Source organism: Paralichthys olivaceus, chromosome 13 (assembly GCF_024713975.1).
Source record: "Paralichthys olivaceus isolate ysfri-2021 chromosome 13, ASM2471397v2, whole genome shotgun sequence".
Lineage (NCBI taxonomy): Eukaryota > Metazoa > Chordata > Actinopteri > Pleuronectiformes > Paralichthyidae > Paralichthys > Paralichthys olivaceus.
The window spans coordinates 10,604,249-10,622,181 of record NC_091105.1 but is presented as its reverse complement, the minus strand read 5'-3'; the positions used below and the strand labels follow the sequence as shown (position 1 = coordinate 10,622,181).

Sequence of the window (17,933 nt, the reverse complement as noted above, 5' to 3'; positions counted from 1 at the left end):
TGATAAGATTTTCAAATATATAGTGAACATTAATGTTTTTACATGCTCATGGGAACATTTTATATCCTGAGTTGTGAAGTAGTTTGTTTGCTCTAATGTGCTTTTGGAGCTGGAATGTGAAAAAAATAATGGACGTCGTAGATAAAATGTGTTTAGAGCATTTAAACAACACTCTGAACCCACTTTCTAGAATTTTCAATGATAACTGAGGGCAAAGAAAAAGGATTAGGTGCTTGTATGACAATATCATACAGTATTTGTTTGACGTTAAATCTCCACAATATCTTGGAAAGGTTCAGCCTTTAAGACTATTAATGTAAATCAATTAAAAAACAGTGGTCTTATAAGTATGAGCCTTATTTATCAAGCAATTTCATGTTTGAGTGAAGGAACAGAGGATTACACATTTAATGAATGAGTTCTGCTTGTGATGTTGCGTTCCTGAGTATATCTGGTATTTGCATCTATTTGTTGCGTGCCTCCTCCAACATTGGTGTGTGTTCATACTGTACATGTGTGTGTGTGTAACAGCAGAATGTAAACACATGCTAAGACTTCCTGTCTGGAGCCCAAACTGAGGGAAGATTTAGAGAGAGAGAGAAAGGGAGGGAGGCTGTACGACAGAGTCACTGAAAGGAGAGTGAGACCGAAAATGATGCTTAAGGGGGGAGAAAGAGAAGGAGAGAAGAAGAAGGAGGAGAAAGACACTTAAATGAGTGAGACCTGCAACGATAGAAGAAGATGCATCTGAGGAAGTTTGAGAAATCGAACGAGGAAACAGAACAGTGAGTGAGACAGAGTGACAGAAGTGACAGAGAGAGCTCTGGATGCACAGATCTTAAGAAGAAGAGTGTTGATCGCTACGTCAAACTGACACGACTGGAGAACCTGAAAGAGGAGACATGACTGACACCCTAACAAGGGAGAAGAAATTCCGACACAACCACTGATGTACTTGGATGTTTCGGAGATGATGCCAGGGTGCAAAGGTCACTGAGGTTTGAAGCGTCCACTTGGAAAAAATGCAGTATCACCTGGCCCCGACACTGAAAGAGGATTTTTAACGGGGGCGGATGATACAGACACTGCAACTACATCCAAGTCCAGACTTTATCTACTGGTTTGACTATTTTTCTCCAGAGGTAAGTTGTCTTCCACAGTGGATGAGTGGTGGCTGCACAGTGTTTTTAAAAGAAAGGGAAAAGAAATCAGTCTCACATTCATGTTTTATCTTCCAAACCAGACCAATCACAAAGTTCAATTTATAAAGTAATGTCACAATTCAATTAAAACATAAGTGTACGTGAGTTTGTATCGTTGAATCACATTTTCCATAAATGAATTTCTTTCTGCAAATTAATGTTAGGAAGTTACAACCATGCTGCGCTCCAGTCCGTGCTTGTGATATATTACACAATCAGAGCACAAGACTCCTCTCAACTGTAAATGCAAAGTACAACTCTCACTAATTTTAGAGTCGCAGCAACAGCTAAATTTTCCAACTGCCTCCAGGGGCTCTGCGAAAAGCTATAATTTGATGCAGGACAGCGTGAGATCTATGAACCAACATCCCATCCTGCCTCTCTCCCTTTATACATATTTCTCTGTCTTTCACACAATCTGAGGCACACACACACACATACACATACAAACGGGGCTCCCACGCTGCTGGAATTTATTTGGACAGTGTTTTTTGTGAACTGCCTGTGGGTCCTCTGCTCTCCTTTCACTTCATAACCATTCCATCACCACTGTCTTAGATGCTGGAGGAGTAACAATAAGTAAGAAGCAATGATGCATTAGATTATCAAAAAACTGAGGGTTAGGGTCACTCATATTCAAGGTTATATAAAATCTGTGCCTCTGCTCACAGTTTGTTCAAGGATTTACAGCAAATTGAAACATGTTCCTTTTAAAACGTATTGTTTTGTCATGTGAAAATAGATCAGTTACCAAGTTAAGTTCAACGATTTATTTATTCTATGATGACTTCACAGAGCCATATACGCCTGTATATAAAGACAAATTTACATCAAACAGTTAACTTGTCTTTCAATGTGCCTGTATTTTGGTTTCATCATATTAACTAACTAACCATCACTTCAGCGAAATGATCAACTTTTTAAAAAAGTGATAGAAGAATGATTCCCCACTCTCCCTCTTTATGGTACTTCATGAATGAAGGTTTTGCATAAGCACAGTTTTGCTTTAAATTAAATGCACACCATAGACTGCTCCCCAAAAGTGAAGCCAAAGCTTCTTGATCGCCTCCTGGTGGCTGGCTGCAGTACACGTCAAACATATTTTTCTTAAACATTGTTTTTGAAATTTGTATGATATTTGTTGATAATTTGGATTTTATTTAGTTATTTGATGTTATAAAAACAATCGATGGCTGAGACTGACTCACGGTTGGTCGAGTACATTTGTTGGCGAGACTTCACTGCCTCCGCTCCATCCCCTGATCTCTTCTGCACAGACTCCAGATCCAAATGTTCAAGATGGCAGCGTTCGTATAGGCAGGATATTGTGGCCTCATTTCTGGATATCGCGACGTCCATCTTTACAGTCTGTGGTTTACACATATTAGCTTAGCGTGTTAGCATGTTAACACAGACAACTACAGCGGAGGTTAATAACTATTGAGTTTTTCATAAACCAAAGTGGTGAAGAAAAAAAACCTCATGATGGAGCCAGAGGAAAAGTTAAGTAAGCAAGTTATTACAATTTGATCTGAAGCCGGGGGGGCATGACTGTACAAACCTTTATGATTATCCATCTAATAATTATGTCACTCATAAACCGCTGAGGTCAACCTCATGGTGGCCTCACCAGAGATATATGATCAATCTTACAACTTAAAAGAAAACAGTCTGTAGCTTTATCTATTTAGGTCAGCGTATGAAATACATCAATGAAAAGAAGTGAAATCCATTACTTGTCCTTGTCATTTGTTTCTAAGCACATGAAATAAGTGGTTTAGTACACAATTCCCTCGGAGCAGCGCTCATAACACTCGTTAGCGCCGTTAATGATGATGAACTGGCTCCAGTACACTGAATAATATCAGGGGATATTACTGTGAAAACAGCCATTTATTTTCTTCAGTGGTCTTAATGTTGTGTGGCCAGACTGGTCGTGGTAATGCAGATGAATCACATTATTCATGCCTCAGCCTCAGCTGAGCAAGTGATTCTCATTAGCCTGAATAGACGACATTTTTCATCAGCCGCATGATTATTTTGCTGCGAGAGATTAGTTGTGAATCATGAGCATAAACACGACACAATATGCTCGGCTTCCTCTCAGACCTTTCCAGTCTGGGACTCTCACAAGCAATTAAACTATAGTCCAGTACAATGTTGTTGTTTACACTCACCTGAACCCTTTTATATATTCACTCAAAATGTTGTCTGGCATTTCCTCAGAGTCTTCAGATGAAACTGTTCCTTGTGGGAGTCTTCAGATAGACTCATTAAATTTAACAAATGAAGTAAAATCATTGATCTAACACAAAAACAACAAAGCCTGTTGCTGTGTGTCATCTTTTTATACGTATGAACCAAACTGCACTCACCAACAGATAGAATCAGTATGAAAATATATATAATTATATAAGAATAAATCATGTCAAGTTTATTTATATAGCACATTTAATAACACAATAATAATAATAACACACAATGTGAAAATACAAGAAAAAAAACATAGTCAAGCATTAAAATAAAAATGATAAATGTTTGAATTAAAATGCATTTGTATTTGTATAAAGTATTTGTATAGCTTTTCTACTTTTAAATTGTATTATACTAATTATTCATGCACCCTCTGACCTCTGTACGATTTGTGTCAGCTGATGAGGAAACACCTCAATGGACAAGACGCATTTCATGTGAGCTAAATGTATTATATCTTTTCTCAGATCATATTCCCATGAGACAGATCGCAGGGACTGACTGCCCCCTGCTGTCTATAAGTAGTGGAATCTGAATCATGTTTGAGTCTTTCCCTCCTCGCAGCTGAAAACACCATATGGACCAGGTCACATACTTAACTCAAGTGTCTGAATGTAGGAGCAGGATTTTGATTGTGCTTTGTAAGACATAATCACCAAACTGTGAAAACACGACACGTGAAAAAAACTAACCCTGAAAATTACATTTAGCCTCTTTCTGTTAACTTTTCCTTGTTTAAGTCTAAACTAAAGTGAATCTGTGAAATCTGCAGTCATAAGATGATTATACATTTATGTCACCTTTATCCACCTACAGTCATTACAGGACGACCAGATGTTCCATCCTCTGTCGTGTCAGTGTTTTCATTTCATTCATCTGCATTTGTTTGTCGGCTAGTTTACAGCATTACACAAAAACTACTGTACAGATGACCACAAAACCTGGTTGAAGGATGTGGTATCGTCACGGAGGAAACATCAACGAGCAGAGATGAGGAGCAGACTGCTCTAATTTAATGTGAAAATGACAAAATTGTGAAAGATCCCCAAAGTACCAATTCCACTTTGTTTATATCCAATTACTAGAAGAATTCACCATCTTTCACAGAGGTAAATAAACACATCTCTGAGATCAGGATGGAGTCACACAGACACTGTAGGCATGACTAAACTATTGGATAATATATTAAATGGTGTAAATAAATCAGATACTGGAAAAACAAGGCTCTGTCAGTGTGGCCATGCCAACAGAAACAGTGTGGTCAGAGACTGGAGAGGGGACAACATGACAGGAGACTGGGTGGTTATGAATGTTGGTGGATCAGCAAACAAATAAGTAAGAAAGACTCATACGAATGATACGTTAGATTTTAGGCACATTTTACAGTAAAAAACCATGTCTCCCTAATGCTAGCTGGGATAGCCACTTATGCTTTGGGGGGGGGCGGGCAGGAACCAATCCCAGCTGAGATTGGATGAAAGGCGGGATAGAGACCAGGCAGTGAGATGATGCAAACTCCACACAGAAAGACCTCGGCCGAACCTCCTTCCTGTGACGCCAGCATGCAGCTGTTAGCAAACAACATGGTAAAGTACATTTTTACTGTATTAAAACACTGTTTTGTTTCGTCTGACAGCACCAGCTCCATCATTATCACCTCCATTATCAACCACGTGTAGCATCGTCATCATCAGCAGCATCCTCACCATTATGATGGACCTCAACAGCACTGAGTCCTTGGTGTTCATCAATACTTCATTCCCCCTCCTGCCTGTCATAGCCAGTCCCACTAACAGGAGTGGCATGGAAGCATATCTTCAGAGACTGGCTCATTTAGACGAGGGCCTCTACAACGACTTCTACGGCTTCTGGATCACACTCATGGTCATAAACTCTCTCATATTCCTGGTAGGAACGATTTTATATTTAGTCCCTTTGTTGTTATAGACTCTTGTTTCGGCAATTGGGCAGTCCACTCCTGTTTGCCAGATCAGGGCCACAAGTAAGCCATAGCAGTACTGTGTCAGGTGGCCCGGATTCTTTTTGTTATTTACCACATGGGCCACTTTGGGTTCACGTCCAGATTACATCTTGTGGGGAGCGCTGCATGTTTGTCAAAAAAGGTCCACATTTCTTGGGATATTTGGGCCACATTTGCTCTTGCTTTTGCTAACATTGGTGCACAAGAAGGACAAAAGTGCTGCATCTTTGCCTGAATCTGTTCACTCACTTCACTACACTCCTCTCGTCCTCTCTTCTCCAGATGGGCATGGTGCTCAACGTGGTCGCACTGTATGTGTTCTGTTTCCGCACCAAGCAGAAGACCACCTCCGTGATCTACACCATCAACCTGGCGGTGACGGACCTCCTGGTGAATCTCTCACTGCCCACTCGCATCCTGCTCTACTACAGCGGAGGAGCCTGTCTCACCTGCTCCTACCTGCACATCTTCAGCTACTTCGTCAACATGTACTGCAGCATCTTGTTTCTCACCTGCATATGTGTCGACCGCTACCTTGCCATCGTCCAGGTGGGTTCTGTGTGCATGTTATGCTTTCCGACACCTTTACTGTCATTTTACAGGAATCCAAAAGTACTTAATTTCTTGTGACCTTGCAGGTTGAAGCTTCCCGTCGGTGGAGGAACTCCACCGTGGCCAAATGTGTGTGTGTCTCTGTCTGGCTTTTTGCCATTGTGGTCACCTACTCCTTCCTCTCCACCGCTTTCCAGCACACGGGCTGCTGCCTGTCCAAGCTCCTCTTTCTCACCATCATGGAGTTCTTCCTACCCCTCGTCATCATCGTGGTCTTCACCGTGAGGATCATGTGGGCCCTTGCCGACCGTCGTTTGATGCAGCAGAGCAGGTAAACGCCCTTTTAGGGAAAGTAAAGAAAAAAGAATGCTATTTAATCAATAAAATATGGCACAATGATAAAAGTACTGAGGAAACCTAAGCAAACGGCTGACAGGATGTCGTGGTGGTGGTTTTAACTGTGTTTTGTCAGGGAGAGGAGGAGGAGGGCCGTCCAGCTGCTGACCACAGTGCTGATCATCTTCACCGTGTGCTTCACACCCTTCCACATTAGACAGGTGAGCAACAGGTATGACACATTGTTACCTCTGCTCAGGAGGAGGTTTTGTTTGTCAGTTAGTTTGTAGGATTTCACAAAAACTACTGGACAGATTACCATGAAACTACGGTTAAAAGATGCAGTATAAGTCTGGGAGGAGGAATTTGGAGACCCGGATCAGGGGGAAGATCCAATCTGTTCCTCAGTTTCTTTAACATTGTGAGATTTGGATCTTGATGGAAAACCATCAGACCTGTTTAGGGGACTGATATCGATGAGTTTTCGCAATTTGGTGCAGATCCAAAAAAAACCTGGATGTTATTAATGTGGTTTCACAAGTTGGGCCTTGGTGGAGGTATCTGCTCTCTAAAGCATCATCAATAATCATCATGTTTTAGTGGCCTTTTCATTTTTCTTATGAAATGAACATTTGTTGTCAGATGTGATCGTCATGTTGTTTGTGTTGTAGGTGGTGGTGTACTTCTACCCTGACATGCCTCATCATGTCATTGTCTATCACTTAACCGTCACTCTCAGCAGTTTGAATAGCTGCATGGATCCTGTCGTCTACTGCTTCGTTACAAATAATTTCCAAGTAAGACTTTCGCTCATGACTCCTCATCTCATTCATCCTTCCTCTCTTCCACCTGATCCATCCTTTCCTGTTCTCCTCCATCATGCACATATTCACACATTTACTTTATGGATTCACTGAATGATGACTATACTGTCTTTTTCTCCAACCAGGCCACGATGAGACATCTCTTTCGTCGTGCAGAGCCAGAGCACACCAGCGGCGACATCATCAGCATGCAGCACAGCTCCAAGGCCTCGGGAGCCACGGCCAACGCCATCGCTAATAACGTGATAATGATGACCAACATCCCCGCTCCGCTACAGAGGGACACTCCGGGGAAGAAACACACCGCATAAATCCCCGTCACATGGGGAGAGGAGAACTGAATTTAAGAGATGCAACAGTCGATGGCTGATAAGTCTGGACTCTGCAGACTGGACAGTGATAGTGTTAGTGTGATAGTATAATAGTATAATGGAAAAATGGCAGCACAGTGCGAGTGAGAGCTCAGGATTAAGAAAGGCTCCACATACTTTTTATAATGAGCACTAACCTATCCCTAGAAGATGGGACCTACACTGCAACAGAGCTGGTTCTGCAACCTTTTTATTTTATCACCTACACAAAAAATTACAATATTGACAAGAGACAAAATTTGTCGGTAACTTATTGTCACGTAAGTAAAACCTCCCCATTACTTTCCAGAGTCTCAAAAATAAAATAAAACTGACTTATGTGTATTGTTATTGGTGCAAATCATTCATGTGACGAAACGGTCCATGCATGACGTACAATACATCTGCAGTTGTTGTCATGTTGTATAAAAAAATATCACTTTAGGGGGGAACCATCTGATTTCATTGTCTTTCTTGCACAGATACAAATAAATGTTGATGATATCTAAATACTGTTGCCTTAAATGAAGACGTACAATACAATTAAGACAACTCCTTTCTTCATCCAACCTGAGAAATCTAAATTGATCAAGGAAATCCAGACACAGAGACAGATCCCTTTCAAAGTAAAAGTTCAGGAGGCTGGAGGTCTTGTTTGATGTCATGAAGCAGCTGATGTAGACTCACAGTCAAAAACCTCAGAGTGAGTGACCCTCACACCCTTTGATGGAGTGGATAGGACCAATATTTATTTTATTTTATCACTGTGTGTTTACCTGAGTGTTTTGGATACAGTAGATGTTAAGAATTATATGATTATAAGCACAATTTGACGAACAATTCATTTTCTACATTTAGAGAGTTACAGCGTTGGATCAAGATATTTTATGGACAGACACCAAACCAATTTCTGACTTTTTTTTAAATCAAGAACTACATCAGTATAAGATCAAACTGTGTTTGAAAATACTGATGATACATAACTTAATACTTTTGTCTGTTCTTTTTCTCTATCCCTTGTATTTATTTTTTGTATGCAGTCTATATATACTGTAATTGTATAGGAGTTATATAATAAATATTAAATGGAATAAAAACAGAGGAGGCCTGGGGTCCTGCTGAGTTACTCTGGAAGCAGCTCTAGCACAGGGCTTTTTGTTTCTGGTTTTGGGCTTTTTTTATTGTAATAGAAGTTGAAAATAGACCTTCATTAATTAAATGTGCAGATAGAAAAAATTGGCAAATTTCAAAATCTAGAATAATGTATATAATTCAAATATGTTATGTATTTTGTTTGTTTTCATTTTATGTTTTTATCAAACATTTGATGAAGAAATCATGATTTGAGTACCTTTACCATTTAGTTTTGTTTTATTTACCTACATAATATTTTAGGTTGTTTTACAAATGAAACATTTGAAGATACTCCAATGAGCTGCTGCTCCTCTGCTCCCTGTCTAATCACCATTGATTTGTAAATTCAGACATTTCTTAAGGAAACACAGTCGTTGAAATGATTATTATTTTTATCAGCATCAGTTCTATCTCCTCCATCTGTGTATAGTCAGCCAGTTAAAGCAGAGCTAAAAAGTTTGGGCTGCATGAATGTTTGTTGGCAAACTGTCTCTATTCGCATCATTCTTCTCTCTGTTCTCTTTTTTAAAAGGAAAACCTCCACACAACCAAACTGTCCTCCTTTCTACTTCTCCTGTCAAACAGAAATACTGGCAACTAAAAAGTAGACATTTATTTTATATACAAAGAAAGAAACATTCAGAATAAAAGATACACGGAACAATTGCAAAACAGTGCTCAAAGCATTCCCAAATTTACTTCCAGCTCACATTTGATATTTTAAAAATCGAAAACCCAGTTCACATATGAGTGGAACATGAATAAATATCATATTACAATGAATAAAATTAACAATAAATACACTTCTTTAACCATAATGTGACATATATGCACATCATTTTTCATGAAGGTAAAAATACTGTAGTTCTGTGCAATAACGAACAAAATCTTTCCTATTGTGCATGTGTGTGTGACATGTCTATCTGTTATGATGCCAGGTTTGGTTCAATACCATCATTGTGAAGACATTCTGACCAGTCCACACAAATTAATTAAATGGGCTGTTTGAGGGTTAAGACTTGGTCTTAGAGTTAGATTTAGGTTTAGGTCAGAAGTAAGGGTAAGGGTTTAGTTATGATGGTTAAGATAAGAGTAAGGGGAATGCATTATGTCAATGAGTGTCCTCAATTATAGAGAGATGTGTGTGTGTGTGTGTGTGTGTGCGTGTGTGTGTGTGCATGTGTGCATGTGTTTTTCTTTGCAGATTAACGAGTAGAAAGCAGGTAGTTCTGGAGAAGAGGTGGTAGAGGCAGTTTGTCCGTTTGATTCTGCCTCTGTTCCCCTAAAAACTGACGGATGGACAGTCCACACAAAGCCATCAGGGCTGGAGGGTCACCTGAGAATGGAAGAAAAGGAACATTTTTCAGGATGTGTTTTATAAGAGCCAAGATACAGTCGTACCTTGGTTGTCTCTGTTAGTACTTGTTTAATAATGACTGGACTCACGTGTGGCTCCGTTCAGGTAGCGCAGTCGTATGCTGGCCCCCCCTCTCACGCTGCTCACCGCTGGGAACAGCTCCACCCCACGAGGAAGGCCTTTAAAAGCCCCCCCCAGGAAACTGCCATCAACAACAAATCCCAGGGTCCCAGCATCCGCGTCCAGGACCAGCAGGACGCGTTCAGGGATGGGGAGAGGTGTCTCCGCCGCTTCTTTTTTGTCTGAAGTATGTGGCTTCAAATCAGAGGGACACCTCCTCGTCTTCTCTGGGTAAAGTCCGACACTATGTCCCCCATGCCAGAGTTGATTGGTTTTGAGTTCCCAGCCCCAGGACTGTTCATCTCCACCCACCAGGACGTTGTACCCCGCGGCCTGCAGAGGACAGTCCTGCCTGGAGACGCCCATGACGGCGTGACTCCCTCTGTGGTCCGGGTTCCACAGCACCTCCCAGATGTGAAGGCCGCCTCTCACCCCCACCTCCGCTCTCACCCCGTCGCTGCTCAGCTCCACGGGGGAACGCGTGACCTGCTGCTTGCAGGCGGAGAGCAGGAGGTGGGGAGAGCGGTGGACTGAGCTCCAGTGGGAGCGGCTATCTCCCGGGGAGACCGGGGAGGAGTTCAGGGTGACCGCGAGGCGAGACGAGGTGGGTACGGCAAGCGGAGGGAAGGCTGAGGAAGAGGAGGGAGGACTGTCAGCTGCTCTGCTGCACAACAACGCCGACAGGGAGAGACCCATTGCAGAGATGGAGGTGTCACTGTGGAGAGGACAGAAACAAAACACTCATTTATACACAGGAAAAACATGTGTATCATCAATTCTCTAAAAGGAAGATCTGTTAGTGAACTCAAATCAGTTGGATTTATTTATGGATTGGTGCTAAAATAAGTTAAAGGTCCAGTGTGTAAGATTTAGATGAAAGGGATCTATTGGCAGATATTCAATGTAGAATAATCCTCATGATGTTTTCACGAGTTCGTTTCATCTAAATTGTATGAATTGCAGTTTTCTTTACCCCAGAAAAGGTCCTTTATATTTAAATACTTTATATTTACATTGAGGGGACCCTCTCTATGGAGGCCGCCATGATTTTTTACATTAGTCCAGACTGGACAAACTAAACACCTTTTGAGTTTTTATGACAACTGAAGCTACCACAGGTTATTTTTCATGTTTGGAAGGAGAGGGTGAGGTGAGGGGTGTTCAGCTGCAACATGCAATTTAAACACTAGATATCACTAAATTTTACACACTGTACCTTTAAAAACAGAAAAGACTGACAACTTCTAATTCAATCATTTTTTTCATACAGGTGTTGGAGTAGAGGGGGATAGTAAATGAAAGTAGCAGAAAAAGTAAAGTACAGAAGAGGATCACCTAAAATAGAGTAAGAGGGTTGAATAGAGAGAAGTGTTTAAAAAGGTAGAGGACGAAGCAGAGAGCAGCAGAACAGTGTGAGGTGGGGAAGAGTCAAAATGACTGAGAAGCAATGAAAACATTACAGTGTGGTAGATTAAAGATGAACAGAGAAAAACATGTAGCATGAAGAGCTACAATCAAATCAAAGTGGTGTTTTAATTTAATGAACTTTTAACGTTTTAACAAAAGTTCACATTCATAAACAGTTTTCATAACCAAGTATTATTTTAATTTATATTTAAAGCAGAGATACCAAATATTTTCAGACTTCCGCCTTTTCAACGTCAGTAGATGATAGACTGAAGTCAGACGGAAGACATGATGCTAGTAAAATAAAAGTATTAATATCACTCTGTCAAAATTCTCCATTAAATGTTATGTGTTTAAAAATAAGTAAAATAAAATAAAAAATGTCCACTGTTCAGGAAAACAAATACATTTTCAATATCAATACTCGATTATATACATGTATTAACATGAACGCAGTATTTTAATGTTGTAGCCCAGGTGAAGCAAATTCAATGTATTTTATATACTTTAATACACGAGTTTAACACAGGACCAGGTTTCACGGGTCTTGAAATTACAATAAATCTCATTTGAAAATATAGTGGAGTTAGTGAGTTAGTAAGATTATAGGTAAATGTATAAGTATAGGTCAATAAGTCAGAATGGAGAGCAGGTCATTAGAAACAAATCAAGGTTTATAAATCTTGTTCTTCATGTCTCACCTGCTGATCAGATGAATCCTTCTCTGTGGTGGTTTGAGAGGAGCTGACATCTTCTCTCTGAGAGTATCAGAGTTTATAAGACTCTTATCATCAGGCTCCTACGTCTTATCTCTGCTCGGAAACGCAACCAGTGTGTGTGTGTGTGTGTGTGTAAGTGTGTGTGTGTGTGTATGCGTGTGTGTGTGTGTGTGTGTGTGTGTGTGTGTGTGTGTGTGTGTGTGTGCTCCAGTGTTGTGGTTCTTCGGGACGACCTCGGGAACAGCACAGTCCATCACTCCAGACTGACGCCATGCAGAGCCGCAGAGACAAGGACGACAGGTTCCATGACGCGTTCCGGAATAATAATTAAATGTAGGTTACATCCAGAATCTGTCTCTCTCTCGTCACTGTCTTTGATCTCTTTCATTTCATTTTATCGCGTTCTGCAGTGAACATAAACAAAAATGGCGAAACACAAGAAGAGAATCAAGCTCGGGCTCTTTATCAGTAAGAAGATGAAAACAGTAGAATCCAAAGCGGCTCATTATTCCTCAGAGCGCATGCGCAGGAAGAGGAGCCCTGCACCGTGTCTGACAGGCAACATTAAAGGATCAAATCAAATATCAAATATACTTTATTGTACAAATATATATATATGTGTATATGTATCTTTTTCTATCTTGTGCTACAGCAGATGCAGAAGAGTACATTGTACAACAAACAACAGTACACAAGGCCCAGAATAATAACGCAGAATAAAAGTGAGCTGAATATTGCACCTGCCCTAAAAACACTTCAAATGGTAAAACATTAAAATGATATAACAAGATAAGCCAGATGAAAACCAGAAACTGGCATTGGACAGTTCACCCAAAAATGACAATCCACTCATTATCGGCTCACCACTGTGCCGATGGAGGGGTGGGTCAAGTGTTTGAGTCCACAAGGCACTTTTGAAGTTTCAGGGGTAAACAGCCAAATCTAATACAATTGAAGTAAATGTTTTTTTTAAATGTAAAAAAACAAACAAATTGTCTGGATGTCTACATTCCCTGATCTATACTGCACAGACCCAAATGGGCTCGATGGTGGTGTTTGTATCCAGGATATTGTGACTTCATATCTGGATAGTAGAGGAAGTGGAGACACGTCATCCATCTTTATAGCTATGGTTATAATCAAGCACTTATGAGCTATGGTAAAGGTCGTCAGTATTGATTAATCTGACAATTGTCTGGTTCTGAAAATATATAAAATTGTATGTCAGCAACAACTGATTATTGCATATAGTATTGAGAAAGTAAATACCCAAAGACATATAGCTTACTATGAAAACATTCACATCTGGAACCAAAAGGAAACATGAAACATATTTCAGATAAGTTTAAACAAAGAAATGTTCTGTGAATCAATTAATTAAATAATTTTATTTATTATAATGTTATATAAACAAAGGCTTTAGATGTGCACAACAGGTGATTTATTTATTCATTCAGGGCCTCCTGGTGGCCCAGAGGTTATAAAGAATAGGATCCCAGTTGTGAAGCACTGACAGTAGTTTTTCAACAGGCATCCTCCCATATCTGTCACCTTAAAACCCATGAACCTCCACAGAACACATTATATGAGCACAACGGTCAGTTCCTGTTAGGAAATGAAATTAGTGCAATGAAAGACGTCTGTGTGACATTGAAGACAACCCATGCAGATAAGATATTCCCTTTTCCCTCTTTATTTTGTGAATGCGTATCAAACAAGGCTAATGCATCCAATCTGTCTTATCTTGTTGAGGCCACAGCACTGCAGCACGCTCCTCTTGCCTGTAAGACAGTACTGAGGGCCTCAAAACGACATAGTGAAAGTGGGTCAAATCATGTTGGATATTGTGGAGAGGTGCAGAGAAATCAGTGATTTGACTATTGAGGTCTGGATGTTAATTCTTTTAAACTACTGAGATGTATCAACTGCACAAACAGACATGATGAATGTGATAATTATATTTACAGAATAAATAGGAATATGAGTAATGAATCATTTAGGGATTTTAAAATCCACAAACACAGAGACACACTTTCCTCACTGGATTGAATCAGGCTTCTTTTGACTTCTGCTTTGTATTTTAACATGTTGGACATGTTGACTGTTGAGGCAGATAAGTGACCTTAGTGTTTCACACACTCTTAGGATTGTTTAATGTCAACGCCTACTTTAACTTGTTGGCACTGGCAGCTGACTTGGACTATCACGAGTAGCTGGGTTTACAAGATGCCGTTCATAGCAACCAGAACCACATTCTCAAACCCTCATTTTCAAACAATAACATCCATATATATCACTAACAAATTTATGTGAATGACAAAAACAATTGCTCCCTTAAATCATTATGACTTGTACTGAACAAAAGAAAATGAGAACTAATATTTTCCACTTCACCAGAACACCAGAGAACCACAATCATAAAAGCTTATTTTTCTAATAAATTGATATCAAAACACAAATACTCCTGAAGATTTACAACAAATTATTCACTGAGTAAAACTCTTTTACCCAAAGAACTGAGTGATTTACTCCACATGACCTTGTTGCCTCTGTGCCATTTTGGTTTGGATACAAATATTTCAGCAGACAGATGTAATCTTAACTCAATGGCACCAACACCCGACCTAGAATAAAAACAGAAAACAAAGAGAGAAACAGGCTCAGATATTGCTGACTTTAAATCTTATTATTTGGTGATTATTTCTGCAAATAATCAGTGGTAAGTTTGACTTGAATATGATTTTAAAATAATGACACTATTTTTTTACATGTATGATATCACTTCAGACAACTCAGTTCTTAAACTAACCCTACATCTCTACACAGTTTGTGTCTTTGCTGCAGATATTGAATTTCCTGTCTTTATTTCTTATTAATTTAGTGCTGTCTCTCACCAGTAGTGTTCCTCTTGTAGTAAATCCCTCCAGCAAGTAAAACAACAATACCCAGCAGCATCCCTGCAGCCCCAGCAGTGATCTTTGTCCTCTCGGACTCAGACAGGGGTTCTGAAAAACATTTATCACACATATTTACACTCTGTACAAGCCTTATAAATTCACATTCACAAGAACACATTTTCTCAGGTGACATTAAAGTTAGTCCATTCCACCCCAAGCCTCTCTCTTACCCCAGTCGTAAAGTTTGGGATGCTTAAAGCTGGCGTGCTCCACCATACAGGTGATTGTCTCTCCCAGTCTGGGCGTATACTCCAGATAGGAATGGACGTGGTAGAGCCAGTTCCCGTTGGCCAGCTCGTCAGTGGACTTCACATTAGATGTCGCCTTCTCTCCGTTCCTCAGCCATGTCACTCGGATTTGTTTGGGATAGAAGTTGTACACACTGCAGACGAGGATGCTTGGGTGTCTGCCGCTCTCTGCCTTAGCTGATCTCAGTCTGACATAGGGCTTGACTGGAGGAAAACACCCAGAGACAAACCAGCTGATGAAATCACAGATCTTTTATCAATCGTCTTGTCTAACACATTTGGATTCAGGGTTGACTTACAATTACTGTGTAAGTTAGAACATAAAGTACATTGTTAAATACTGTAGATACTGGTTAATGTCTCAGAAAAAATCCATTATATTCAAATGAAGGTATTAACTAATATAGAAAGATTTTCCATAACTGTGTTTGAAATACAATTCAACAACTCATAATTTAAGATTACATCAACTTTTAACAGCTTTTGTAAAGTTTCAGATCATATTCTTCATATTCGGTGTTGTTTCCATACTCCATGAGCAGGTTAACATCATGTTATCATTGGGTTTTTTTGGGGGGATTTCTTTTACCTTAAAACAGCTGCCAATGAACACCTAAATAGTAACATGTGGTCAGACAGACAGCAAATGAGCTGAAACTCTTTAATGCCCCAAAAGGCTGAAAAATTCCAGAGGAAAACTGCCATTTCTGAATTATGATGATGTAGAAATACCAAGAATATTTTTTGCTGCTTCTTTACTTTCCCCTTTTTCAGTGAGCACAATCAAAGTCATAGCACTGCATTTATTCTAGTATTAAGTTATGGTGTCATAATTATGTCCTTCTCTGTCTGAATACTATTCATCTGAAGCACGGATTTTAAACATACAGTGAGGTCCAAAAAGCCACTTCTGAGGAACACAAATTGAATTGATTCTTGGAACACAAAGTTGCTATTCTCTAATTTCTTCTTGCATGTACAGTAATTAATTGTCATACTGTAGGTACTTTGTACGTATTTTATTGATACCACACACTCAATACATAGGTTGTGATTTGCAGTATTTAATCTGAAGCATTACCAAAGTTTCAACTCTCCAATTACCTGGATTTAAAAAGACTTCCAATAGTGATATGTGGCTTCTGCATTTCTCCAAATCCTTATTCTTGCGTTCCAAAAGAGATGGGTTGTTAATTTCGTCTACAAGGTTCTTTGTGTATTCAACGTAGCTGGTATATTTTCCCAAGGAGCTGTTGTACTGGCCAATAAGCCTCTTATTAAAGTAGTATTGTTCCAGATACACAAATTCATTTGTGGATGTAACTTGGCAACGAATTAAACCAAATGTGAATAGAGCATCTGCAATATGAGAGAAAGGGAGAAAGCATTAGATGAGGTAGACAGTTACTTGTTCTCTATCAAAGACTAAAATAGCCATAAATAAATGAAATCAACAAATGAACAAAAAAAATATATATATGTATATTATACATATGTTTACAATGTATTTGTCGATGTTATTTCACATTTATTCATTTATTTATTCCTCATTAACATAAAATTACAGAAATACAGAAATAAAAAAATGTGGAAATACATACAGTAAATAAATATATGTAGAAATAAATACATAAATAATACATACATAAATACACAAATGCAGAAATACCTAAATTGGGATTATTTTACTCAAACTAATTTTACATTTTCATTTAATTAATTATTTATTTAATTTAAATTCGGTTCAGTCTATTGTTAGTCCAAGTTGATTTTGTGTTAAATAATACTGTTAGTACCTAAGTTAAACAGCTCAATAACCTGCAGAAAACATGAAGTTCAACTACTGCTGGAGCCATTTCAGTATAATGAGGTCAACTTCTCTTCATTTCCCTGAACACTTTATAGCAGTTGAAGATTTGTATCTATCATGTCAATATTAACTTTGAACAACAACACAACTAAACCTTAATAAACTCAATGTTACTCACCAGCTCTTAGAAACAACAGGAATAAGCCGAGCAGTGAAGAGAAGCTTTGCACATTCATAGTATCAAATCTTAAAAAGTCCGAGAGGGAAGTATATTCCAGTTTTATACTAGAGAAATGAGGAAGTGAAATTGCTGCACAGAGACTGCCCAATGTGCATTTCCTGTAAACAGGTGTGGTGCACATGGAGCCACCTGTTTTCATGTATCTAAGGTATTAATGTACAAACATGTTGGGTAACCTTGATGCTATCATTAAAAAAAAGAGTGCAGTAACAGCACTTGTTTTGTCCAATGTTTTGTTGATTATTGATTGATTTATTATTTGATCTTAGTATTGATAGGTTAGTCAATTCATTCTAAAGGCACTCTATTTATTTATTTGAAATACTGACAATACAATGTTTGAATGTATTGTATTTTTTTAAAACTTACACACAGTGGATATATCAAAACCCACTATAATTCCACAGAATGACCCTGGTGAAGGATCATTTGTGCTGGAAGG

General features: G+C 39.1%; 3 protein-coding genes across 4 annotated transcripts; 1 reads left to right on the top strand and 2 right to left on the bottom strand.

Moving 5' to 3' along the window:
- Nucleotides 1-1,002: 1,002 nt before the first annotated feature.
- Nucleotides 1,003-7,594, top strand: gpr20 (G protein-coupled receptor 20). Its single transcript, XM_020092625.2, has 7 exons — nt 1,003-1,142; nt 5,092-5,363; nt 5,719-5,985; nt 6,075-6,319; nt 6,461-6,545; nt 6,996-7,121; nt 7,274-7,594. Exons 2-7 carry the CDS (start codon nt 5,166-5,168, stop codon nt 7,457-7,459), a joined length of 1,107 nt encoding a protein of 368 aa, XP_019948184.2. The 5' UTR covers nt 1,003-1,142; nt 5,092-5,165; the 3' UTR covers nt 7,460-7,594.
- Nucleotides 7,595-9,686: 2,092 nt separating this feature from the next.
- Nucleotides 9,687-12,418, bottom strand: LOC109633204 (SPRY domain-containing SOCS box protein 1). Its single transcript, XM_020092853.2, has 3 exons — nt 12,218-12,418; nt 10,079-10,824; nt 9,687-9,968 (listed from the first exon to the last, which is right to left on the bottom strand). The coding sequence occupies exons 1-3, from the start codon at nt 12,265-12,267 to the stop codon at nt 9,838-9,840; spliced, it is 927 nt and encodes a 308-aa protein (XP_019948412.2). The 5' UTR covers nt 12,268-12,418; the 3' UTR covers nt 9,687-9,837.
- Nucleotides 12,419-13,604: 1,186 nt separating this feature from the next.
- On the bottom strand, nt 13,605-17,660 carry LOC109633037 (SLA class II histocompatibility antigen, DQ haplotype C beta chain-like). Of its 2 annotated transcripts, XM_020092626.2 has the most exons (5): nt 17,429-17,655; nt 16,545-16,799; nt 15,363-15,644; nt 15,130-15,240; nt 13,605-14,859 (listed from the first exon to the last, which is right to left on the bottom strand). In XM_020092626.2, the coding sequence occupies exons 1-5, from the start codon at nt 17,628-17,630 to the stop codon at nt 14,834-14,836; spliced, it is 876 nt and encodes a 291-aa protein (XP_019948185.2). In that variant the 5' UTR covers nt 17,631-17,655; the 3' UTR covers nt 13,605-14,833. The 2 variants fall into 2 exon arrangements, with proteins under 2 accessions (XP_019948185.2, XP_069392721.1); XM_069536620.1 differs by lacking the exon at nt 16,545-16,799 and having other exon boundaries at nt 17,429-17,660.
- Nucleotides 17,661-17,933: the final 273 nt, after the last annotated feature.

What these genes read in the sequence shown, in the direction of transcription:
- gpr20 (XM_020092625.2), top strand. Translation starts at nt 5,166, where the DNA reads ATGATGGACCTCAACAGCACTGAGTCCTTGGTGTTCATCAATACTTCA. An exon ending in GCTACCTTGCCATCGTCCAG is followed by an intron (nt 5,986 to 6,074) that starts GTGGGTTCTGTG and finishes GTGACCTTGCAG; the next exon opens with GTTGAAGCTTCCCGTCGGTG. An exon ending in TCGTTACAAATAATTTCCAA is followed by an intron (nt 7,122 to 7,273) that starts GTAAGACTTTCG and finishes TTCTCCAACCAG; the next exon opens with GCCACGATGAGACATCTCTT.
- LOC109633037 (XM_020092626.2), bottom strand. Translation starts at nt 17,630, where the DNA reads ATGAAAACAGGTGGCTCCATGTGCACCACACCTGTTTACAGGAAATGC. An exon ending in CCTGTTGTTTCTAAGAGCTG is followed by an intron (nt 16,800 to 17,428) that starts GTGAGTAACATT and finishes CTCATATTGCAG; the next exon opens with ATGCTCTATTCACATTTGGT. An exon ending in CTACAAGAGGAACACTACTG is followed by an intron (nt 14,860 to 15,129) that starts GTGAGAGACAGC and finishes TTTTTATTCTAG; the next exon opens with GTCGGGTGTTGGTGCCATTG.
- LOC109633204 (XM_020092853.2), bottom strand. Translation starts at nt 12,267, where the DNA reads ATGTCAGCTCCTCTCAAACCACCACAGAGAAGGATTCATCTGATCAGC. An exon ending in AGGATTCATCTGATCAGCAG is followed by an intron (nt 10,825 to 12,217) that starts GTGAGACATGAA and finishes TCCTCTCCACAG; the next exon opens with TGACACCTCCATCTCTGCAA. An exon ending in CTACCTGAACGGAGCCACAC is followed by an intron (nt 9,969 to 10,078) that starts GTGAGTCCAGTC and finishes TTCCATTCTCAG; the next exon opens with GTGACCCTCCAGCCCTGATG.